This window comes from Geotrypetes seraphini, chromosome 5, assembly GCF_902459505.1.
Source record: "Geotrypetes seraphini chromosome 5, aGeoSer1.1, whole genome shotgun sequence".
Lineage (NCBI taxonomy): Eukaryota > Metazoa > Chordata > Amphibia > Gymnophiona > Dermophiidae > Geotrypetes > Geotrypetes seraphini.
Window position 1 is genome coordinate 244,493,662 of NC_047088.1, and position 26,111 is coordinate 244,519,772.

Genomic DNA, 26,111 nt, shown 5'->3' on the forward strand with positions numbered 1-26,111 from the left:
AGAACAGTTGTAATTTTGTAACACTTATTCTAGTCTTCTTTTCAATGTATTTTTTTGTATATTTAAAATCTGTGTTATGTGGTACACTGAAGGGACCGCAACTTTTTATGTATTTTTTGGAGGATCTTTATACCAGCCTTTGTCTTCGGATTAAAATATTTTGTTTCCCAACTACTGATGTGTGTTGCACTGCACAATAAATAATGAACTTATCTGTCTTAAACTTGTAATTTGACCAGTGTTATAACTGAATTGGTTGAAGAACTAAGACCCTGAATTAGATGATGTGTGACCATTTCTGGAGAAAATACAATTAAAGTAGCTGATCTAAAATGCAAATTTTCATGTCATGAGTTCATGTGAAATCTGACAATGCTACATGTTTGGAACTTTTGTAACCTTTTTATCATATAAAAGGATAGTGTTCAGACTGTTGAAAAAACTCCACGTAATAGCTCTGTGAATGGTATTATTACAACTTGTTTGCTCTAATATAATTCACTTTTTGTTTCTGATGACTTAATGTATCCCAGAGATGGTCATATATGTTAGGTAGTGTTTATTTTTAAATAGCAGTGGCATTGTCACCTACTTTTACACCAACTCAAATTTAGTTTGCATAACAGCAATAAGCCTAAAGAAACAGGACCACTAAATGTAAAGATGCTTTTATCTCCTATGCTTGAGAACATAAGACTTGTCGCTGCTGGGTCGGACCAGTGGTCCATCGTGCCCAGCAGTCCACTCCCGCGGAAGCCCCTAGGTCAAAGACCAGTGCCCTAACTGAGACCAACCCTACCTGTGTACGTTCCGGTTCAGCAGGAACTCGTCTAACTTTGTCTTGAATGTACTTTGGTCAAAGAAAACAAATCTTCCATTTGTAAGCCATTGCTGGACCAAATTAGTGAGCACTCTTGGTCAAGGGGCTTGTGAATCCCCCTCTGGTTATAAAGCGGGCAGAAGTTTTTGCCTTTGATATATTTGGCCTGACTGTAGAGGTACACAGAGCAACTCATAACTAAAATTCTACTCCCACTCTTTCTCCATGCCAGTATTTCTTAAACTTTTATCCAGTATGACTAGGGTTACCAGCAGGGCTGTGGAGTCGGAGTCGGAGGAAATTTCGGGTACCTGGAGTCGGAACATTTATCTACCGACTCCATTTTTGAACTTGGCATACCAATCACGAGCGATTCTTTCAGCTATAGCACCCACTATATACACAGCACAAATGTTGCGAGCAGCTTCTGCGGCCTTAGAACCTTGATTAAAAGCAAAAAGTAGGTGGTGTCGAAAATGCTCATTTCTCTCAACTTGACATTCCATTTTAACGATCTGAAAATTAACCAGTGCTGTGGAGTCGAGGAGTCTGAGTCTGAAGTACAAAAAACTGAGGAGTTGGAGTCGGAACATTTATCTACCGACTCCACAGCCCTGGTTACCAGACATCCAAATTTACCCGGATATGCCCTCTTTTTAGAGGACTGTCCAGGCCGCCAGCTAGCTTTTCAAAACCTAGTATTTTGTCTGGGTTTTGAAAAGCAACATCCAGGCCTTCTAGAGGGCATGTGCAGATGCAGCACAGTGATGGCCTCCAGCTGCAGCCCCGAAGAGACCAGGTTTGTGTGAGGCCAGAGTTGGAGGATGAATGAATCGGGGCTGTGGGTGGAATCGGGTGGAGCCATGCATCCTCTTTATTGCAAGGTAAAATCTGGTAAGCCTAAGTATGACCCCATTTTAACACTTTGAAATTCACATAAGTTCAAATCATGATGAAAACAAAATAGCAGATATCAAGTCCAATCCACTTCCCCCTTTTCCCACTGCTTCTTCTCCCTCCAAAGCATGAAGGCAGCAGCAGTCAACTTGGACCCCAGTGTGCTGCAGGGATTTTCAGGCTAACAGAAGGAAGGAATTTGCCCCTGTCAACTATTGTGAGCATTGGTCACAATGGTGATCCAGAGAGAGCAGCCTACTTTCTGTGATCTCATTTGGAATCCCAAATCAGTTTGTGACTCTGTCTCGAGCCTATACCCCATCTTGTAACATCCTTTATCCTTGTCCTCAAATCCATCTCTCTAGCATACTAATTGGGAAATATACATTCTCCTCCAAATCCATCCAGCTGGTCTCAATCACCATCACTCAACCACCACCTTTCCCTTCAAGCAGCCTCTCCCAGTTTAAAAAAAATCTCACTCTATGCTTTCTTCAGACTTGTTTGTATTACTATCTCTGATGCTGGACCTCCTCTACTGCTCCATCTTATAAGAATAGTACAGGAGTTTAGACTACACATAGCTCACTCAGTTGCATGGTGCAGATAGAAAACAGAACTATTTTTGAAGTAGTGCTGATACTAAATCTCTATAGAAAGTGAGGGAGAGTCAAGGCTGCCGCTGGTCTAAGGGTCTTAAAATGAATCACCTTCAAAGGAAAGGCACAGCCAGGGCTGGCCACAAGCAGTCTGTTTACAGCACTGCCTCTGCTGCTTAAGAAGGGCTGCAGGTAGATCAGGAGGGTCTGTCAGAGGTCAAACCTGTGCAGAGGAAGGACAGGTGGACCAGAAGTGTGCATAGGAAGGGGCATGGATGCTTGGCCTGCATTGGGGACGGGAGATGGATAGATGCTGGACCCATAAGTGGGTGGGGGAGGGAAGAAGTGACCCAGACCAGGAAGGGAGGAATAGATGCTGGACCTACAAGTGGAGGGAGGAAGGATGATAGGAAGAGAGTGACTCACCAGAAAGGTGAAGTGGGAATGAAAACAAAACTTTTTAAAAGTAACACTCAAGCAACCAGAAAGTACATTATGAGGCATAGGTGCCAGCTAATATTCTGTGTTACTCATCTCCTGCGCTCAACTTTGGGATTGTATTAGATTCTGCATTAACATTTAAGCAACAAATGCACATAGTAGTAAATAATAATAACTTTATTTTTGTATACTGCCATACTCAGGGAGTTCTAGGCGGTTCACATTTGTTTATCAAAGTTACAAGCGGTTCATGACAATTGAACAACGTTGCAAGCAACGAAGTAGTTGAGGTTGGATAGAGGGAATGAGTAGGTCAAGGGAGGAGGAGTTTGGGGAGAGTGGGTTGGGGGGTACAGGAGAGGGGAGGTTTCATTGAAGGGGCATTAAGGGTCGTGTCCATGGAATAGGTGAGTTTTAAGTAATTTTCTAAATCCGAGGTAGGTGGGGGTTTCGAGGACCATTTGGGCTAGCCATGGGTTCAGTTTGGCAACCTGGAAAGCGAAGGTTTTGTCAAGGAATCTTTTGGAGTGACATAGTTTTAGGGATGGGAAGGCGAACAGATGAATTCTGCGTGAGTGCTTGTTGCGATTCAGATAGAAGATAAAGAGCTCTTATGTTACGTTGAGGCTGTTAAAAGTTGAAGCCTTTGCTTCCCTTTTTCAGATTATTCTTCAGTCTGCTTTGGAACAGCCTTCATTATTGTAATTCCCTGAATTCTGGTCTCCAGTGTGTTAAGTAGCTGATGCTAACACTGGTATGCATGATCTGGGCCAGCAAGGGTAAGAATGAGGAAGAAGAAGGGCGGGAGGAAATACTCCACCCCCCGTAACGTCTGGGTATGCCCCCCCCTGAAAGCGCTGTTACCGGTCCCTGCACCCTTCCTTGCCTTTCCTTATATATATTGATGTCAACATTTGCTTATTTCTGATCTGAAGAAGCTCTGACCTTCGAAAGCTCATTAAAAAATGCATTTAGTCCAATAAAAATGTCACCTTATATCTAAAGTCAAATAAAACTATAAATGAAGAGTAACCAGCTTTAGGTACTTTCTTTCAAGATAGCTGGAGCCTGCAAAGTAGAGACGGTTCATTCTTACGCCTTGTTATCTTGTCTCTAAACTCAGCCTCTGGGGACTAGCTGAACCCGTCAAGTTAAAGCTCTCAAACAAGCTGCACAAATAAGTGGCGAGGCTTGGAACGCACCGAGATAAATACTAGAATGAGGCTTGGAATACACCGAGACTAAAGACTAGGACCGCACTATCAGAAGCTATTGGAGCACCTCAATGACGTTTGGAGTCAAAGAGAGGCAGTCGGAGCACCAGACTGAGGCTTGGAATGTTCAGCCATTGATAGTGAATACCATCCTCTCCCCAAAAAAAAAAACCCGCACGCACTGCAAGAAAGTAACCCCCGGCCTACCCCCAAATCGCAACTGGCCAAAGCCAAAAATCTCCCTATGGCCGGCTTTCAAAATGAGCTCATTTGGGCGCCCCGCCGCAACGACCGCGAAACCGGAAGCGGGTGGGACAGTGAAGTTCTGTTTGCGTCTGCGCCGTAGGGCGCTTGCATTCGCTCCACCTTCTTCCCCGGTAGCCGTGGGAACTGGATGTTGGACGCCAGCAGAAAAAAGGGGGAAGGGCCGCGTGGCTTCTTGTCAACAGCAGCAGATGTAGCTGTCGTTTCACATTAAGCGGCCGCTCTTATGTCTCACCAGCTCGGCGAGAAGCTGTTGCAGCGCCAGAATGCGGCTTGATTTTCACACAGCAACTGATAGAGCAGCCCTGGTGGAACAGTGAATGCCTGCCCCAAATACAACACACGCTGCAAGAACCGAGGTAGGTGGGGGGCAGGGAGAGGAAACCCCAGCCAGACTTCTCACATCTTAGAAAGACATCTGGACACTCCTCTGAAAAAGTCATACTTTCCCTTTGTTTTAAGATGTTTGTAAGGTTAGTCTTTAATATGTTTTGTAAGATTTAGTTTTTGTCGTTTATTTTGTTGTTCCCTAAAAATTTGTAATTTTTTTTTTATGTCTACACCACTTAGAATTTTGAATAAGCGATCAATCAAATCTGTAATAAACTTGAACTTGATACTTCTCTGAAAACATACTACTTCTACTTATCTTTCTGTAGCGCTGTACATTAAACAGTACAGTCCTTTCATCTAGCTGCCTCCTCTGCCTGGAATAAATTACCTGAGTTTGTCCGTCAAGCCCCTTCCCTTGTTTAAAAGCAGACTGAAAACCCATCTTTTTGATACAGCCTTCAATCCTTAACCCTACTCCTCTGCCCTCCAACTCAGCCTGCTGCTTATCCATTCCCCTAAACCAGGGATCTCAAAGTCCCTCCTTGGGGGCCGCTATCCAGTTGGGTTTTCAAGATTTCCCCAATGAATATGCATGAGATAGATCTATGTGCATGCACTGCTTTCAATGCATATTCATTGGGGAAATCCTGAAAACCTGACTGGATTGCGGCCCTAAAGGAGGGACTTTGAGATCCCTGCCCTAAACTGTATCCATGGCATCCTGTTTGTCTGTCTTGCCTGCTTAGATTGTAAGCTCTTTCGAGCAGGGACTGTTTTCTTACTCTTTGTGACTCTGTGCAGTGCTGCGTGCGTCTGGTAGTGCTATAGAAATAATTAATAGTAGTAGTAGTTCTTACAATTTAATAACACAGACAAACAGCACAACATGGAACCACGTTAGGAGTCTCACCACCCAGGAAAAGAATCTAGGTGTCATCATTGTGGTTACGTTGACACCCTCAGTTCAGTGTGTGGCGGTGGCTAAGAAAGCAAATAGAATGTTAGGAATTATCAGGGAAAGAATTGAAAATGAAGATGAAAATGTGATAATGCCTTTGTATCTTTCTGTGGTAGAACCGCACCTTGACTACAGTATGCAATTCTGGTCGCTGTATCTCAAAAAAGAATTAGAAAAGGTACAGAGAAGCGTAATGAAAATGATTAACCCTTTCAGGACCAAGGGACATATTTGTCCCATAACTTTAAAATCCTATAAATTTTGATTGGGATAGTCTACAGTTCTAAATTTGATATGTACGGATTCCATATGATACTGCCTTTATGTAAACAAACTGGTTCCGACATTCATTCATTAGCGTCGTTGCCAGATTGACGAGAAGATTCACTTGCCACACTGTCCATAAGCCAGAAGTGTGATTTAAAAAAAAAAATAATAATGATATTTCACAAAAAAAATCAATTTTTTGGCATCTGCAAGCCCTTTTTACCATAAAAATGTCGTCAAAACCACAAAAATTGGCCTACGATCCTTATGGTCCTGAAAGGGTTAAAGGGATGGGATGACTTATGAGGAAAAGCTAAAGCGGCTAGAGCTCTTCAGCTCGGAGAAGAGACAGCTGAGAGGAGATATGATAGAGTTCTATAAAATACTGAGTGGAGTGGAAAGGGTAGATGTGAATTGCTTGCTTACTCTTTTTAAAAGTAGGGGAGGCATGCAATGAAGTTGCTAAGTAATAGATTTAAAACGAACCAGAGAAAATAGTTCATCAATTCTGGAATTTGTTGCTGGGGAATGTGGTGAAAGCAGTTAGTTTAGCAGGGCTTAAAAGAGGTTTGGATAATTTCCTTAAACAAAAGTTCATAAGCCAGAATTGAGCTGGCTTAGAGAAATCCACTGCTTATTCCCAGGATAAGCACTATAAAATCTGTTTTACCTTTTGGGATCTTGCCAGGTACTTGTGTCGTGGGTTGGAAACAGGTTACTGGGTTTGATGGACTTTCAGCCTGTTCCAATATGGCAACTCTTGTGCTCTTATTAGATCAATTAAAACTGTTACTGTCATTTTTTTCTAATTGGTTATACAAATCCTCTGGAAACAGCCATCTTTGTAGAAAAATCATAATTGCTTCACAATCTGAACAGACTGGTCTATATTAACTAAGATGTTGCACAAGTGACAGGAGATGTGCTGTCTGAACCAATCAAATCATGACTTCTTCGAGAGGTAAAGAATCGCACATGAGCATCAACAAGAAGTTCAAACAGAGCAGTTATTTCTATTAATTTTATTTATTTATGAAGAGATTTACCCAAGGCAGTATTCACTTATTTCTCCTTCTTTTTTTAAAATGAATAATAAGAAGTTATTCGCACCTTCCATTGGGAAAGTCCACAATTCTCATGGCAATACAGAGAAAGCCTTCACCTGCTGTCCAGCTTTGTGGAACACCTTAGTAACCGGGATTTTTAACCACAAATCCAGAGATAAAGGCAGACATCCTCCTGGCATATAGCTAATCAAGCATCAGTACTGTTTATTCATTTTCATATCCAGATTTGTTTAAAAGTACAATAATGAAGCCTTTATTAAAATTGAACATTTATCAAGCTCAGAGACAGGGGAATTATTAGCTTTCTCTGGCAAAAAAATTTGTGAAAAGGTTATTTTATTCCAGTTACAGGATTTTTTTTTTTTTTTTTTTTTTTTTTGAAATACAGTACCATGTTGTAGGCAATTGTCAATTTGGTTTTCATCCTAAATTTTCAACAGATTGTTGATTTTAGTATGTGATAGTATGAGAGTCAGCTTTTTAACAAAGGAATAGATTTTATTTTATTTTTTTAAATAGTTACAGTGGATATAACAGTTGCTTTTGATACAATATACTATCCTTTATTGTTACATTGTTTATTAATAGAAGTAGGTATAGGTGGGAAAGGGCCTGAGTGGTTTAAATGTTTAAGGCTGAACTAGTGCAGGATGTCTGAATGGGCTTAGGTTTATTTATTAAATATTCTATACCATTCTCCCAGGGGAACTCAGAACGGTTTACATGCATTTATTCAGGTGCTCAAGCAGTTTTCTCTCTCTGTCCCAATGGGCTCACAATCTATCTAACGTACCTGGGGCAATGGGGGGATTAAGTGACTTGCCCAGGGTCACAAGGAGCAGCGTGGATTTGAACCCACAACCTCAGGGTGCTGAGGCTGCAGCTTTAACCACTGCGCCACACTCTCTCCAAGGGTCAGCCCGTTCCCCTATACTTTTCAAAATCTATATAACATCACTCTGTAGACTTCTATTAGGATTGGGTATCTTTTACAGACAGTGTGGATCAGGGTTGTCAAAGTTCCTCCTCGAGGGCCACAATCCAGTCAGGTTTTCAGGATTTCCCCAATGAATATGCATGCAATCTATTAGCATACAATGAAAGCAGTGCATGCAAATAGATCTTATGCATATTTATTGGGGAAATCCTGAAAACCCGACTGGATTGTGGCCCTCAAGGAGGGACTTTGACACCCCTGGTGTGGATGATATACAGGGGGGAGTTCCCATAAGGGGATTGTAGATGAGTCTTTGGATTTTCTGAAACAATGCATTTTATCAGACCAATGAAATGCATCATCCATTTTTAATTCATTGGGGAAACTACTACTACTACTCTTACTATTTATCATTTCTGTAGCGCTGAAAGACATATGCAGCTCAGACGAGCTTACATTCTAATATTCGGGGTGTTTTGGTTTTGGGGGTTTTTGGGGTTTATTTTTAAACGTGCATCCCGATTAACTGGTTAGACAGTGGTAGGACACCTAAGCCTCCTACAATCTGGGCATTATTTATAGAATATGGCCCTTTGAGCACAGATGCCAAACTGACTTCTTGTTCCAGAATAAAATGCTTCTTTAAATTGCAAATTATTCCCTGCTGTGTTTACATATTATATACAACAATATGAATAGGGTAAATGGTAAGTAAATTGTTTCAGACATTATGTAACATACAGTTATTTTATTACTATATCTAAAAGTTGTTTTAAAGAAAGCTAAACAACAACGACAAAAAGTTGGGGGTATGATTTATTGCCCTTGGTTCAGAAAGAGAAACCAGGTTTCAGAGAAGAGTAAACCATAGGTTCTCTCTTTTTCTTTTCTAAATTGTAGCAATTGCTGTGACGATCTCTGTAGTAACCAAATTGTCAACTGGAATTAGAATCTGAAGCAAACCCTTCATTCGCTGCTGAAGCACTTTTGCATGTAATAAGGTCCCACTCAGGAACCTAAAATCACTACAAGGAAGGTAGGTAGCTCATGGCTATGCAAATAATGTTAGCGAAAATGAAAGGTACAATATCTTCTGTTCTAATGCCTGAAGGTATTCCGACAAAGGATCCACCTTATTACCATCAAAGAATATTACAAATGAATAATGAAGCTGGAGCATTACGAATGGCAACACAGACAAGCAGATTTAAGTTACTGTGATCTCTGCCATCTATAGCTCTGTGTTATTACATATGTACTACCAATTGGTTGTAAAGCACTATCAATGAGATAGACATAAATATTATAATGTTTCCTTTAGACCAGGGGTGTCAAAGTCCCTCCTCGAGGGCTGTAATCCAGTCGGGTTTTCAGCATTTCCCCAATGAATATGCATGAGATCTATTTGCATGTACTGCTTTCATTGTATGCTAATAGATCTCATGCATATTCATTGGGGAAATCCTGAAAACCCGACTGGATTGCGGCCCTCAAGGAGGGACTTTGACACCACTGCTTTAGAATATCTGTGGAGATGGTGATGTTCAAGATGCAGGCTGTACCTTGGTTTGCGAGCATAATTCATCTCAGAAGCATGCTCATAATCCAAGGTACTCGTATATCAAAGCACATTTACCCATAGCAAACAATGGAAGCTCGGACGATTTGTTCCACATCCCCAAAACTCGTACCGGTAGTAAGTAGACGCAGAAGAGGGAGGGTTAAGTGACTTTGCCCAGAGTCACAAGGAGCTGCAGAGGACATTAAACCCAATTCCTTAGCCAAGCCAAAAGGAGCCGGAACAAACGAGAAGACCGACTATTCTACCTCCCTCATCGCCTGGCTCACCTCCTTCACTTCCAGCTCCTCCAGCTTCGGGAGCACCACTGTCACCTGCGAAGTCCTACATCAAGCGTCACCCACTAGCCGGCTGCCATCGTTTCCGCCTCTAACAGCCACAGGTCCTCCAGCAGGGTCCTTTCTAGTCAGCAGTCACCTTTTTAGCAACTCAACGCCCGCCTGAGTTCGGGAAAGTGAGTTGAGCAGAGGATTGCCTGTATGGTGAAACAGCAGCGGCCCCGAGCTCGGTTTCTGTTGCTGGTGCCCCGCAGTTGGGCGGGAAGCAGCCGAATAGACGAATGCGCAAGAGGACGGGCATCCGCGCAATTGCCCTGGCATTCTCAGACTCCGGCGATGTTTGAATTGACGGCGGATATGGTGCCGGTGTCTCCGCGTATGCAGCCTTTGCCTTCTGTGCCCTGGAGTTGCTGCAGACAGAAAGGAAGAGTAGACACCAACCGTCCGAGGCTCACGGGCGTCGCAAAAGTGCTCGTTTACTGAGGCAACACTCGGTTTGCGAGTCACAGTTTGCTGGAGTGTTTGGCTCGTCTTGCAAAACACTCACAAACCGAGGTTTGACTGTATACAATTTCATAATCCACATAAAATATGTCTAGCACCCAAACTGTTAAGAACTGTGGATCCAACAATGCTGTCTTCCTCAGGGGTCCCTAAAAGTCCTGATGTGAGAACACGTGGATTAAAAACTGAAAACAATACTGAATCGTAACTGTGCGTGGATGACAGCATTGTCGAAACACGGACCGTGTTGGGTCCACAGTTCCCAACGGTTTGGGTCCTAGATATATTTTATGTGGATTATCAAATTGTATCTTCTTAAATAAAGCCTGCATCTTGAACATCACCCTCTCCACAGAGTTTTCGTTTTCGCTGGATTTGCATTTTCCGTGGGATTAAGGGTCAATCTTTTGCTTGTATTCCTTTAGAATATCTGAAATGAGGATTCATGATGTAGGCATAGAGTTTAGTACCAAGTCACCATTTTTTTTTTTGCAGGGGGAAACAAACTTTTAGCAAGTTCTGGATTATGAAACCTGAGTAAATGACTTACCTTGGGTCACACAAGCATTATGGTACAAGCACTCAAATCACCTTTGGATGAAAGGCTTAATATAAATCCAGATTCCTTCCCAGTGCTTGAAGACACACAGCCTTAATGTACCACAAACAGCCCTGACATCATAATAGAACCACAGGAATAAATGTTGAGTAGTTTGTGATGTCACTAGAACATTGGTTTTCTTACTTTTTATTTTTTCAAAGCTAATTTGTATCTTAAACTAGTAATGGAACCTACTCTCCCTTCCCCTTCCCTCTCCAATTTAGTTACCCCTCACTCCCAGGCCCCCTCCCCCTGACCCTCTAGTCTACTATTTCACTAAGCCACTCCACATGCTTCCATGGTTCCAAAATAATTCTAAGATGGTCATCTCAAGTATAAGGTAGGCTTCATAAGTAATTTTAAACTATTGGTTTAAGGCAGTGGTCTCAAACTCAAACCCTTTGCAGGGCCACATTTTGTAGGTACTTGGAGGGCCTCAGAAAAAAAAAGTTAATGTCTTATTAAAGAAATGACAATTTTGGATGAGGTAAAACTCTATAATTTATAACTCTTTCCTTTTGGCTAAGTCTTAATAATAATATTGTAATTTATAGCTAAAGAGACATATGATCAAGAAACTGTTGTATTTTATTTTTGTGGTTATGATAAACATACCGCAGGCCTCAAAATAGTACCCGGTGAGCCGCAAGTTTGAGACCACTGGTTTAAGGCATGCTCAGGAGAGACTAATGGGCATGTGTTCTGAAACTGATTACAAACTAGATGTTATAATAGTCTAGCATGTTTATAATATTGACATGCTTAGGGTTGCCAGTGCTACAAGGGCAGTATTACATACTAACAGATAAGTAACTAATGGAATTCTGAGTTATAGAAAGGCAGTTTTCAAAAGATTTTATCTGGATAACTAAGCAATTTCCTAGGTAAAGTCAGCTGCAGAAAACTGGCTTCTAATTCTGCTGTATTTCACCTGAACCTCTCAAATCTGGGCTCTTATACTCCTCTGACTTCAGAACCTGATTTCCTCTCATGCCTTTCCAAATGGTGAAGCCATTTACATTATCTACTCCAATATTATGCATTATATTGTTAATAGGACATATGATATCCCTGCAACATAGAAGCATTTTACCAGGCCATCAGAAGAGTCAAGACTAAGGCATTTTAGTAACACAGATCACATTTGTGGTGTTAGATGTAGCCTTTCTGATTGTAGAAGGGAGTTTGATTTGGTTACATTAATATTCAGCAGTGCGAGATCTTGAGTATGTATTAAAGATAGAGCTGGATTTAGGCACAGTCAGCTACCTAGGGTGCCACATTTTGAGGATGCTAAATAGCTGGGCTAAACAGATTTGCCTGATTCTGCTTCATTTGAATTGTCAGGGTACCTTTGTCTGGTCTTGCATATAGGCATCAAAGTCCTAAATCAAGCTCCAATTGAATAATTGATTTCAAAACCATCTGAAAATAGTTATACTGGTCCTATTGCTTTAAAAATATTACATTTTTGTATTGAAAATTTTCAAAATGTTGCATCTAACATAATGATACTAATACTAACAACAGTATCAAAGAAAAAAATTTAATAATAAGAAATTGCAAGTGTCTAACCCACAAATGGGGTAGACTAGAAATGAAACTATACCAAAAAACATAAAAGAACATAAGAATTTGCCGCTGCTGGGTGAGACCAGTGGTCCATCGTGCCCAGCAGTCTGCTCACGCAGCAGCCCCCAGGTCAAAGACCAGTGGCCTAACCGAGACCAGCCCTACTTGCGTTTGTTCTGGTTCAGCAGGAACTTGTCCAAACTTGTCTTGAATCCCTGGAGGGTGTTTTCCCCTATAACAGATTCCGTAAGAGCATTCCAGTTCTCTACCACAATGAAGAATTTTTAATCTCTAATTAAACTGAATTTATCTCAAAAAATCTAAGTTATCTTAAATATCACAAGATATGTAGGTTCTAAAAATAAAGAGAAAAGGGAATGTAATAGGAATGATCCTCATATGTGAGTAGGCATATAAAGCCAAAATACAAGGAGAGCTTTTCAACAAAGTTGAGTTGCTCTAGCCACTTTGAGGAACACCATTCTCATTTGACCATAGAAAAGATCAGTCTTCAATAAAACTAATTTTATTTCAGCTGAACCAAGTACAATCAACAGATTAGCTCTTTTTGTTATAGTCTCCTGTGAAGTCTCTAGAAATTTTGACAGATCTAAACCGTCCAGAAAACTTACAACATCAGTTTATCCTTCCTGATTGATCTGCTTTCCCCATAGATAAATAAATAAGCACTTTTAAGATAACATAAGAATTGCTATACTAGGACAGACCGAAGGTCCATCAAGCCCAGTATCCTGTTTTCAACAGTGGCCAACCCAGATCCCAAGTATCTAACTAGATCCCAAGTAGTAAACAGATTTTATGCTACTTATCCTACTAACAAACAAAGAACGGGCCCAAGTATTCCACAGTTAGGGAACGGAAGTCCAGACACAAAAGAAGAAAGGACTGTGGAATGCTATGATCTTGACAAGGCGTTTTTTAAGACAAGTCAAAAATAAAATGATCTCCACTTCATGAATGACTGACGTATGATGTAATATCCATGTTTCGGCAAAAAGCCTTCTTCAGGGGTTCAGGTCAGTATTCACTCAATGATATAAGAGATAAATAACGAACGTGGATAAAACCTTGCCAATGAGTCGTAAAGAAGCAAAAGTTTTTATCTATGGAGGATACAAGGGCATTATCCAAGCAGAAGGGTTTTTTTTTTAAATCTATGGAGCGATACAAGGGCATTATCCAAGCAGAAGGGTTTTTTTTTTTTAAAAATCTATGGAGCGATACAAGGGCATTATCCAAGCAGAAGGGTTTGTTTTTTGTTTTTTAAATCTATGGAGCGATACAAGGGCATTATCCAAGCAGAAGCTTTGGGGGGGGGGGGGTTTATCTATAGAGCGATACAAGGGCATTATCCAAGCAGAAGTTTTATTGTTGTTTTTTATCTATAGAGCGATACAAGGGCATTATCCAAGCAGAAGTTTTGGGTTTTGTTTTTTTTTTTAATCTATAGAGCGATAAAAGGGCATTATCCAAGCAGAAGGTTTTTTTTTTTATCTATGGGGCGATACAAGGGTGTAATAGCATTTTCATCTTGAGGTATGGCGACCAGAACAACACACAGTATTTGAGGTACAGTTATACCATAGAGCGATACAAGGGCATTATAACATTTTCATCTTTGTTTTCCATTCTTTTCTTGGTAATTCCTAACACTTTATTTGCTTTCTTAGCCACCACACATTGAACTGAGGGTTTCAACATGTCCTCAATGATGACACCTAGATCCTTTTCCTGGGCAATGACTCCTAACATAGAACCCAGCATCACGTAGTTATAGTTCGGATTCCTCTTTCCTTCATGCATCACTTTGCACTTGCTTATATTAAACTGATCAGTGTTAATCTGCAAAACGAGTCATTGGAAAATTAAGCAAACGTAAATTATATGCGCTATTAATATTCTCTAAATCCTTGATCTGGAAATGTATCGTCAAACGATCTTTTGATCTGCAGCATTCTGCCATAAAGCTACATTGTTAGTAATTTTCTCTAAATCTTTTTCAACTTTAAGCAATCTATTATTATGTTCAGTAAGCGTTTTCACAACTTCCTCTGTAAACTTACTAAATTAGACTAAATTCTCCTTCAATTTTTATCAATCTTTATAATTGCATCATAAACACCCTTCAAAAAATAGCATGCAAGGGGGAAGCACAAGAGTGTGCTATACTGTATATTGAAAATAAATTTTCTCTGGTATCTTCCTGGTAGTAGACTTTACAGAGTCTTGAGATGAAGAAGCTGATGTAAGAATGTTACCAAGAGCCGTCTTATCAACAAGGCCACTCATCTCATTGAAAGTATTATACACCTCATTAGATGCTACAGTTTGCAGGAGTGGGGATTGTGTCCCATCCCCCTACCTCCTAGATGGAAGGGAAGCCTCCAAGGAAGGAAGGGTACTCACTAGAAAAGAAGATCCCAGCAGATGTACATCCAAAAGGCCCTTTACCATTGTAACTGCCCCAGGTTTCTTCCTCCCTCCTATATGCTGCTCCAGTGAGCAGAGCAGAATGCCACGCTCCAAGTTCCATGCTCGGAAGGGGCGGGACCTGCCGCTTTGGGCCAAAGGGCAGACTTCCATGGCTGTATTCCACGGTATGGGCAGCCTCTTAAAACTGGAATTAGAGCCTCCATCCGACATCGGAAAAGCCGCCCTAGGGCATCCCTTCAGTGCCTGCAGAATTCACACAGGTCCCTCTGATGTCTCCTCTAAAGTATTATAATTCCTTTCAATTAGACAGAATTGAAGTGATCAACTCAGAGGGTATTGTTAGTAAGAAGTGTACACTGCAGTTGAAAAATATATGGGAGAGAATTTAACCCTCCTCTTACTAAAATGTAGCGTGATTTTTAGCACCAGCCGTGGAGATTCCATAGGAGCGACAGAACTGTTGCCTCCACAGCCAGCACTAAAAACCGCACTATGCTTTTGTAAAGGAGGGGGTTAGTAAAAAAAAAAAAAAGCAGACATTCAACTTTAGTTAATTAAATTTTCATATCTTATTGTTGTTTGGTCACTGCTTTTTTTAATTTCCTAGCTGCTAATGGGATTAGAGACTGCTTTGCTTACTATGGGCTAGATTCACTAACCTACCCGATCGTGTCCGATCACTACTGTCAGGGCTTCTGCTGGCTTTTTAAATTATTATTTTTTTAATCAGGCTGATATTTTGCATGTAAAACACACAAAATATCTGCCCGATTTAAAAAAAAATTAACCCCCCCTCCCAACAAGTGCCTCGAACCCCCCCCAAAAATTTGCCCCACAGCCATGTTTAAAAAAATTATGGCAGGAGGGTTCCCACTCCCTCCTGTCATTGGTCCCACCCAAAATCTAACGTAACGGCAGGAGGGATTCCAACTCCCTGATGCCCCCCCCTCGGACACCCCCTCTCTGTACCTTTAACGGAACAGCAGGGGTGCTCAATCCCTCCTGCTCCAATGCTTCCCTCAATGAGTCTGAGGCCTTAGGCCATACCCCGGTGCATAATGTGACGCAGGGGGTGGGGCCTAAGGCTCTGATTAGCTGAGGCGCCTCAGGTTGGGATTTTTTTTTTTATGGCACAGATATTTTGTGTGTATTAAGGCCTGCATTGCAGACGGTGGCCAGTGAAGGAGTGGGAGGGACTGACTGAGCACCCCGGGATACAGAGGGAGCCAATCGGGGACTTCCTTAAGCTCCTCCTTATAGCCGAGATACTGAGGGAGCCTAAAGAAGTCTCTGATTGGCTCAGACGCCTCAGTCCTCTCCCCTTGGGAGGGGCCTGAGGCGTTTGAGCCATTAAGGGCATTAGGCTCCTCCCCATGCATCACATGATGCACTGGAAAGGGGCCTAAGGCCCTGAATTGTCAATGTAGCCATGGAGCAGTACTAAGCAACCCTCCTCCCCCAACTAAAGGTACAGGGGAGGGAGTGTTGGGGGGGCTCCAGTGGCAAGAGGGAGTAGGCATCCCTCCTGCCATTTTGCATGGGGGGTTGAGTTGGGGGGTGAGTTGGGATGGCAGGAGGGAGTGGGCATCCCTCCTGACATTTTGCCACGGGGGTGGGCCGTTATAGGTTCGGGTATGGGATGCATTTGTCAGGGGTCTTTGGAAAGGGCCATCAGCAGCGAAAGGGGACTATTTTTTTCTTTTCTTTTCTTTTATGGGACAGATATTTTGCATGTGAAATACACGCAAAATATCTGTGCTATTGGAAAAAAATGAAAAAAAAAGTAAACCAGGCAGACCTTTCACTGATGATATTGATGGGCATAGAAAAAACAAAAAAAAAAAACCCACAACAGCGGTTGAGATGTTCAATCTCTCCCACTGCCAACCAACAACCCCCCTCCTGCAGCAGGATAGATGCCCACTCTCTCCCAATACCAAACGAACCCCCCACCCCCGCAGCGGGAGAGATGTCCACTCTCTTCTACTGCTAAGCAGCCATCTAATTAAAGGTACGGGGGAGAGGGGTCAGAGGCAAAAGGGGGTGTTGTGATGCAGTGTGAGAGAGTGGGCATCTCTCCTGCTGCAGAGGGGGAGGTGGTGTGGCAGCACATGCGCAGAATAAATACACAAATTTAAAAAAAAAACCAAATCGAATATTGGCAGTGGGAGATATGCCCCCACTCTCTCCAGCCTCCCCCCCCCCCGACACCCCCAGCAGTGGGTGAGATGTTTACTCCCGCCGCCACACAACTCCCCCTCCCCTTACTTTGTTTACGATGGCTCCCTCTGGTCAGCAGGCCCACCTCTTCAAAATGGTGGGCCTTCCTCTCCCTGGTACATCCTAGGATAGGGCGGAGCCTAGGGCTTTGAATGGCCCAAATTACTTAAGGCCCCTTCATCCAGGGCTGCACAGCGAGTGAGTCCAGTAAGTGTCTGGTTTTACCATTCTGTCAGAAAAATAGGTTTTATCAAATTTTAAAAAATATTTAACTTGTATTTTTTAATGGTCTATCAAACCATTCTCGTATTTATATTTTCTTACATTAATACTTATTTTCTAGTATTTATTTCAGGCTGCTTTTTATTTCTTTCCTCAGAAAGCTCAATCACCTGCAGAGGATGGCAGACTTGGTGGCAGTCTGGGAGGTTGCATTAAGCGACGGGGTGCACAAGATTGAATTTGAACATGGAACTACATCAGGGAAACGTATTGTTTATGTGGATGGGAAGGTAAGAATTCTGCATTAACAAGTTAAGTACTACTGTATGTTAAGCCCCCCATGGATCGTTATAAATGCCGGCTTTTTCTGATTATGACTGGGGTAGCCATACAGATGATATCTCGAAATTGGAAAATCTGTGATCGTCTTAATTTTTCCTTTTGGTGGGCGAGCTTGTGTTTAAGCTACAGGTATGAAAAGATGAATGCCGATATTTTAGGGCATTCTAAGATATTTTACTTAGTTTGAGGTCCATTAACATCTTTTGTACAATTGTTATAGTTCGTTTAGCTTTCTTTTACTGGTGTAATTCAGACACATCCGGGGTGAATGGGTGGGGATGTATCTTTAGGGTGATCTTTAAGGTAATTGTGGGGGGGAGGGCATATATTGTTGTACTAATACTGATTTGTATTTAAGTGCTTATTTATTATTACTGATGTGAATATTGTGTTGCACTTTTGGTTAGTAATAAAGAATTTTTAAAAAACCCCCAAGTTAAATACTCGTCCAGTCTAAGGGAGGGTACGACATGTCAACCAATCTTATATTGAATACTGGGAGACAGATAGGGCTTGAATCTTACAGATCAGGGTTGTGGGTTTCTTTTAAACCTTGATAGCACTATGCAAATAATATTTAATTAAATATAAAATAGACTTCCGGTGATGTCATTAGGCTGAATGGCTGGCTAGAGTGTGAGCTCTGCCCATGAATTTTGCAGTATTCCTCCTGTAAGCAGCGATTGCATCCTTCTTAGTATGTTTATCGATGGTATTCCCGATCTCCCTGGGTGCCCGATTAAGCCTGTGAAGAAGAAAGGCGATAATTCTAAGCGCCTCACTCGAGAGTCTGAGAGAAGCGGCCTGCGCCATGGGCGCGGCGCCTCTGCTATGGTGGCGCCTGATTCGAATAAGAGTAGCCTCGCCACACGTGCAGAACTCCGATGATATAGCCCAGGTCTTAAAGGCTCGTGTACAACATTGAGCAGCAGATCTTAAAACAGAATTTGCTGGGATCAAAGGCCATATTAAAGAGCCAGTTCGTGAGATAGAACACAATCTTGCAGATTTGCTTGGCTGGGTAGAAGAGACAGAGGAGGAGGATTGGGGACCAGGAAGACTTGGTTTTAGAACTACAATCGGTATACCAGTCGGTTTGCTATCAAATTTCCCTCCAGCCTGATTCACTTACCTCTCCTGCCTACAGATGGTCTGCGCATGCGCGGGGATCGCTTAACTGCAGATGGGAGCGTTCCTCCGATCGCCCCCAACTGTATATTTACTTGTTGGGAATTTGTCGGACCTGCCCAGATCGGGCCCGATCGGGCAGGTTAGTGAATCAAAGGGGTTACAAGATCAAAGGGGTCTAGCAGCAATGTTGTAGCAGGGCTGGGCCCAGACAATAATTAAATATAATCAGGCTGGGTAGACACCTTTTGCTATTTAGTGCATCAGGAACTGTCTTGACAAATTCAAGTCCACAATTAGTGTAGCAAAACCAGCAGTTTAATTAGGACATTTATAGGACAAAATAGGGTTGGATCAGCCTATCTAATTCATTAAATTAAAATGCATATGGGTACTTGACATGATTGCTGGGCCATACATAGTTTTTGGTTTTCTTTCTGTGCTCTACAGGAGATAATAAGAAAAGATTGGATGTTCAAGCTAGTGGGTAAAGAAACCTTCACTGTTGGTGCTGCCCAAACCAAGGGAACTATCAACATTGACGCAGTCGGCGGCTTTGCATATGAGTATACTCTGGAAATCAATGGCAAGAGCCTCAAGAAGTACTTGGAAAACAGGTCAAAGACCACAAACACCTGGCTGCTAAATCTGGATGGTGTGGACTGCAGAGTTGTATTGGGTGAGATATGAAGACTCTCTTCAGTATTAAGTCAAGGCCTGATCTTTTATTGTGAGTGTGGGCAAAGTTGGCCCAATACTAGCAATTTAAAAAAAATAGCTATAAAACCCATTATTCTCAGGATCCATTTTCTGTCCTGTTTTCTCTTGTTTACAGAGAAGGACACAATGGACATATGGTGCAATGGTAGAAACATGGAAACAGCGGTATGTGATCCTTTTTGGTAAAATTCATTTGGTAATATTAAAAGGGTTCAAAGAGGAAATGCATTCAAGTTAAAGCAGCAAAAATTCTTCCTAAATAAGTGGATTAAATTGTTTTCTCAATTTCAGTTCCCTATTCTGAGATTTTTGCTATATACCAGGGATCTCAAAGTCCCTTCTTGAGGGCCGCAATCCAGTCGGGTTTTCAGGATTTCCCCAATGCACATAGATCTCATGCTATATACCAAATAACTCCTTACTACCTACAAAAAATAACAGCATAGTTATCAAACCATGGAACCAGTCTCACCTTGTTAAACTGTAACTTTGCCTTGTAATACATCCCTTCGAAAGAAGAAGAATCAAAATCTAAATTATGGCATTGCTCATGAGTAGCATTTTTCACTACTGTATAAGTCCCCCCCACCCCCCAAAAAAAGTCCCTAATGTGGAAGAAAACATAGCAAGCTTTGTATTCCTACAATTATCAAAATGCAAATTGAAATCACCCAAAAGAACTCTTCATAATCAGATTTACCTAGCAATGTGTGTTCTATTAACTCCATAACCTCCATAGATACTTTCAGAGATGCGGAGGAAGTACTACAGAATAACTTTTTTTTTGTTTGCAATCTCCAAATCTCAATAGCAAACCTTCAATTCTTACTGGCATTTCCAGGTGTTTTTGTTGCAACATGCTGTTTCACACCCCCTCCCCTTCTAATCCTAGGGACATGGAAATATTTAAAACCTGGAGATATATTAAAAAATTTCTCTACCAACAAACAGTCTAGCTGTTTATCACTTTAAAAATCCTGCTAAATGCCATTTAGAATTATTGACCTAATATTTGATAGGGCAAAGTACAACATTTAGAATGAACTCCTAGGGCTAAATTCACTAACCTCATGGATCCAATCTGATCCGTTAGCGATCCAATCCATGAGGTTGCCGGCTGCCCAATTCACGACGCGATCGCATGCAAATAGGGTGACGGGACAAAAGCGCGTGAGACAAACGTGCGCTGACAATTTAGCATAAGACTTCAGTGCGCCACCAGAAAACCTTCTTTTAAAGGGCTCCGACGAGGGTGTGTGGGGGGGAACCCCCCACTCTACTTAATAGGGATCGCACTGCCATGTTGGGGGAGGTGTGGGGGGTGTAACCCCCACATTATACTGAAAACTTAACTTTTTCCCTAAAAAATTGGGAAAAGTTTAAGTTTCCAGTATAATGTGGGGTTACAACCCCCCAAACCTCCCCCCCAACACCAGCGTGATCACTATTAAGTAAAGGGGGGGTTCCCCCCCCCTGTCGGAGCCCTTTAAAAGGAGGTTTTCCTGCGGCGCACTGAAGTCGGTGCTCCTTTGTCGGCGCGCATTTATCTTGCGCGCTTAAGACTATGAACCACAAATGGGGGCAGTCGGAATCATGCCCCCAACCAACCGCATGGATTGCTGAACAGCGATCCCGATGCATGTGCAGACCATCTTCTGTGCATGTAGATGGTCTGCGCATGCTTACAGAGCTTTTAAATTTTATTTATTTATTTATTTTTTTACTTCAAGTCTATGGTTTTAACCACAGGCTTGCACTGCAGGGAAGGACAGGAGACTCTAGGCAGAGGGCAGGGTGGCGACTCTGGGCAGAAGCAGGGCGGGCAGAGAGCAGGGCATTACCAGCTGACAGTCAGCGATAGGGAAGAAGCTGCTGCCGCCAGGGTGGGGAGAGCAGGAGAGTCGGGGCCAGTTCAAGCAGCAAGCCTGCTGAGTCTGTGAGGAAAAATGCCGCCCTTCCCCGCAGTGCAGCCCGTGGTTTTAAAGCAGGGCTGCACTGCGGAGAAGGGTGGCATAGAGCAGGAGAGTCTAGGCGGCAAGAGCAGCTGGAAGGGGAGAGCAAGAGAGTCGGCGCTACAAAAAACAAACAAACGAGCAATAAAAAAAACCCGGATCCAAAACGCATGCGCAGACCATCTGCATGGAAAGCAGATGGTCTGCACATGTGTCTGGATCGCAAACTCACGATCCGTGCGGTCGGAGGGAGGGCGTTCCTCCGATCGCCCTAATTTGAATTTGTTCACTTGTTTGCGTTGTGAGTCGATCGGGCCTGGTGGAATTGGCCACGGATCGCCCCCAGAAAAAAGGAGGAGGAATTCATCAAGGGGCGTTATGGCTTTAATGGCTAATTGCTAGTCACCCATATGGGGCTTTGAAAAACCAAACAGAAATTGCAGGCTATGTACAGGATGCAGGCAATGTTTATTATACCAATAATAGAATGCAGTAAATATACGACCTTATTACCAACCCAAGGACCAGTCACGGTCCGTGTTTCGGACAACACACCTTCCTCAGGGGTCCATGGTACATAAGGTATGAAACAGACTGCAAAAAGGTACCAAACAAATGCCTGTGTTGATCAATCTGCAAAATAGAAACTTCAATATGAGAATCCGTCGCAATGGGGCTTTGGCATTTAGCATGTTCTAATTCCATTAATGTGAATTAAAGCCATAACATCCTTGATGAATTCCCCCCTTAGGCTTACAAAGGGGCAGGATGTGCTCCTTTGCCACACCCCTTCACCTTGATGCACTGCAAAGTAGCTCACTTTTTCAAGAGGAGAGCTGATTGGTCACATACTGATGATACCCAAATCTAGTTTCAGTATGAGTAGCTGAAGTAAATGTTCCAGGGCTAGAGGAGTGCCAATGATGGTGTTGAATCAAGGCAAGCAAGGCGTCTCCCAGTTCCTCCAGCAAGCAGTTCACCTTTTCTGATTGCTTGCATGCTGATAACACATTGTTGGTGGAGCTAGGCACCTTTCTTTGCTAAAAAAAAAAAAAAAAATGCACCTACTTCCTTACCAAGATTTGGAGATGCCTGGAATTGCCTACCAATTAAATATAGGTCACAAATTTACTGTACACCGGCAAAGTAAAAATAGAACAATCCAACAATAATTGCCAGTAACTATTTACTAAATGGCTTCATTCAAATAACATCCTTTTAGTCACTATTTATTTCAATATACATTCATATTCTTATTCAGTTCTTTTTTCTTCTTCAAACAAGTCTCAGAAGCGGCAAAGTAACGGGAACATTTTACCCAATAAAACTCATTAGCTGCAAGCTTCCTCATAGATTCGTATTGCATAACATTAATGACTTCAGCAAATTCTGCAATATATTCAATCCAACATATATTTGTAAGTATACTTTCAAATGCACTTATCTTTAATGTTGGTGCTATAACCATTGCCAAAATAAACTGCCGACATGCATGTTTCGCTGTCTTCATCAGGGCTTGGTGTATACCATTGTATCTTGCTACTCATTCTCAAAACTACTACTAATTATTTCTACAGCGCTACCAGACGCACGCAGCGCTGCACAGAGTCACAAAGAGTAAGAAAATAGTCCCTGCTCAGAAGAGCTTACAATCTAAACAGCCAAGACAGACAAACAGGATGTCATGGATACAGTTAATCTGCTGGCTGGGTTGAAAGGCAGAGGGGAGTACAAGACAGTCAAGCCATTGTGACATCACTGAGGAGGTTGGCTCTTATTGGTGGAATGAGGCATTATGATATCACAATCTCAGCTCTGCTTCCCAAAGACTTAAACTCTTCACACTACTACTATGAATTATTTCTATAGTGCTACCAGATGCACGCAGCACTATACTGAGTCACAAAGAAGAAGACAGTCCCTGCTCGAAAGAGCTTATTATCTAAACAGGCAAGACAGACAAACAGGATGTCATGGATACAGTTAACCGTTCCCCTTAACTGTATCCATGACATCTTGTTTGTCTGTCTTGCCTGTTTAGATTGTAAGCTCTTTCGAGCAGGGACTGTTTCGTACTCTTTGTGACTGTACAGCGCTGCTTGCATCTGGTAGCACTATAGAAATAATTAATAGTAGTAGTAGTTAAGGGGAATGGTTAGTTAGCAGGCAGGGTTGGAGGAGAGAAGAGTAGGGTTAAGGATTGAAAGCATGGCGTTAACATTCTCAAAACATGGAATTCCTGTTATTTTGCTGCTTCTGAGACTTGTTTGAAGAAGGAAAAAAGAATTGAATAAGAATATGAATGTATATTGAAATAAATGGTGAATAAAAGGATGTTATTTGAATGAAGCCATTTAGTAATTAGTTACTGGCAATTATCGTTGGCTTGAAATTGCCTACCAGTAGCACGGAAGCATGTTTGAGACACATATAGAGGACCATGAGAAAAGCAAGCAAGAGAGAAGGCCAAAGATGGAGTCACGGCTAATAGTGGTTACAGACAGCAGGGTAATTTGACGAGCAAAAGATTTTTATTAATATGTTAAATGCCAAAACATCAGACGTTTATAAATTTTAGTAAAATGTACAGTTGTTTCTTTTGCTGCCTTTATAGGGTGAATTTGTAGAAGATGGCACAGAAACACACTTTAGTATTGGTGACCATGATTGTTGCATTAAAGCTGTGAGCAGTGGAAAGCGGCGAGAAGGAATAATTCATACGCTCATTGTGGATGACAAGGAGATCCCAGAAGCTGTGGAGGTGTGCTGATGTGATTGATAGGAATACAAATCAGGGATATTCAGTTGCTGTTGTAATGAAGGAACTTTTTAAGTGTGCAACTGATACATTTAGTCTGTCCTCAGTTTTTGGTTTCTTTTACGGTACATTATAAACTAAGTTCTTTTTAAGAAGACCATATTTAGTTTCTGTCTTCAGTATGACTGGTTTATGCTGTAAAATTTTCTATAAATATGTATATAGAAACATTAAGCAAATACCAAAAGGATGCACAAAAACTGTGCACCTGCAAATGGACTTTATTATAGGAAAAGATTAGTGTCTGCTATAAAGGAAGTCGGTGATTCTGCTCTTTGAGGTACTCAATTAAGACATCACTTTTTGTAGATATATGCTAAAGTAATTCATATTTTACCAATAAAAATTATACTTTTATTTTTGGCTTTAATTTTTTTTGGGTTGTGATTTTTCATCTTATAGCCTCCTTTTTAGCAATATTAAACCAAATATCTAGTATAAAGTTGCCAACTGGATCCAGTCCTGTGTTTACCCCAGTGCATGCAGGAGCTTGCCCTCTTGTTTTTCTTAAAGGAAAACAGACCTACATGTCTCTACATGCAACATGAGAAACCCAGGATGAACCCTGTTCTGCGATCTTAATCCAGTTGTCAACCTTAGTCTGGTGTCTAATCTGTGGAACAATTAGAGAACCTAGACCAAGTTGAAAATGATCTTAGAATAATCCACATCCTCCTTAACTGGTTCCTCAAGGAGAAGATATACAGAGCTGGACATAATCGATTACTGATTCAAGTAATGCATTATTTTTCACAGTAACTTATCTGGACTAGTAACTATAACACATTTCTGTATCCTAATAAAACTAATGACTGTTTTATATTACTTCTGTAAAGTAACTTACCCAACAATGGTTACTCATTACAAGTTTATTTAAAATTTGATTTAATCACAATATCGAGATCCAATGCAATTTATAAATATAAAAACAGGGTTTTAGTAAAAAAACATACTTTAAGACTCTGACAATACACTGATAAGTTGCCAGCAATATCATATTTTTTAACCTTCAGATTCTTTCTTCTCAGATTTAGATTTAATATCTATTGTTCATTACTTTATCTCCTCAGGAAAGGCACTATATTAAATTATAATAATCAATAAGCTATTACTTAGTAATATATTTCTTGCCCAACACTGGTGATATATCTTCAGATTGGCCAGGTTCATCTTGTATCGTGTACTGAGAGTGAATCTTCCTCTGTCTTGTTGAGATCAGACTGATATGAAGAATGAGAATCAAACTGGTATCTCGGAATTTTCCAGGACAGAAAATTGTTCAGGTTGAATTTCCAACACACATTTGATGAAAAATCACTTCCTTGTTATGGATAGCAGATGGAGTCTGGATGTCAAAAGACACTGAGGGGAATATGCGTTGTTGGCTAAGTTCTGCTGCATTTGAGAAAGTAGATCTAAGGGTTGAGGAGTTAATCTGACCTTTAGATGTCTGCTGCTTTTGAAATGTAATGTATGGTTTAGCTTTCCATTTGACCAGAGTCTTTCATAGCTCTTATTTGTGCATCTGTAATTCTGTCACTTTAAAAACATTTAACTTAATTACTTAATATACCACTTAATACAAATCTTAAGAACACCTAACCACTAAGATACTCCGCACTCTGTGGTTATAATGCCTATACCTACGTTGAGGTCCTTTATATTGGAACGCTTTGGTAAGTCCATATTACAGACTAGTCACAGCATTTTTGTTTGTAGTTTTGTTCTTTTCATTTTGGGGGGATAGGGTTGTGAAGAGTGAGGCTCAGTGTGGGTCCATTTACAAGCGCAGAAGGAAACCAACAAGGGCAGGAAGAACAGAGTATGCTCAATGAGAACATTGAGCCTCACTGAGCTTTCAGGTGCCATCACCTTAAATGTGCCTACATTTGTCTGATCTACAGCGAAAATTTTTATGCACTTT

The 26,111-nt window shown here is 41.4% G+C and overlaps 1 protein-coding gene across 3 annotated transcripts; it reads left to right on the plus strand.

Moving 5' to 3' along the window:
• Positions 1-4,302: 4,302 nt before the first annotated feature.
• Positions 4,303-24,557, plus strand: FAIM (Fas apoptotic inhibitory molecule). 3 transcript variants are annotated; one of them, XM_033947295.1, is made up of 7 exons: positions 4,303-4,594; positions 8,698-8,833; positions 10,654-10,861; positions 17,385-17,517; positions 19,148-19,376; positions 19,533-19,582; positions 23,984-24,557. In XM_033947295.1, exons 4-7 carry the CDS (start codon positions 17,407-17,409, stop codon positions 24,137-24,139), a joined length of 546 nt encoding a protein of 181 aa, XP_033803186.1. In that variant the 5' UTR covers positions 4,303-4,594; positions 8,698-8,833; positions 10,654-10,861; positions 17,385-17,406; the 3' UTR covers positions 24,140-24,557. The 3 variants fall into 3 exon arrangements, with proteins under 3 accessions (XP_033803186.1, XP_033803187.1, XP_033803185.1); XM_033947294.1 differs by lacking the exon at positions 10,654-10,861 and having other exon boundaries at positions 4,307-4,594; XM_033947296.1 differs by lacking the exons at positions 8,698-8,833; positions 10,654-10,861 and having other exon boundaries at positions 4,305-4,594.
• The last annotated feature ends 1,554 nt before the right edge of the window (positions 24,558-26,111 follow it).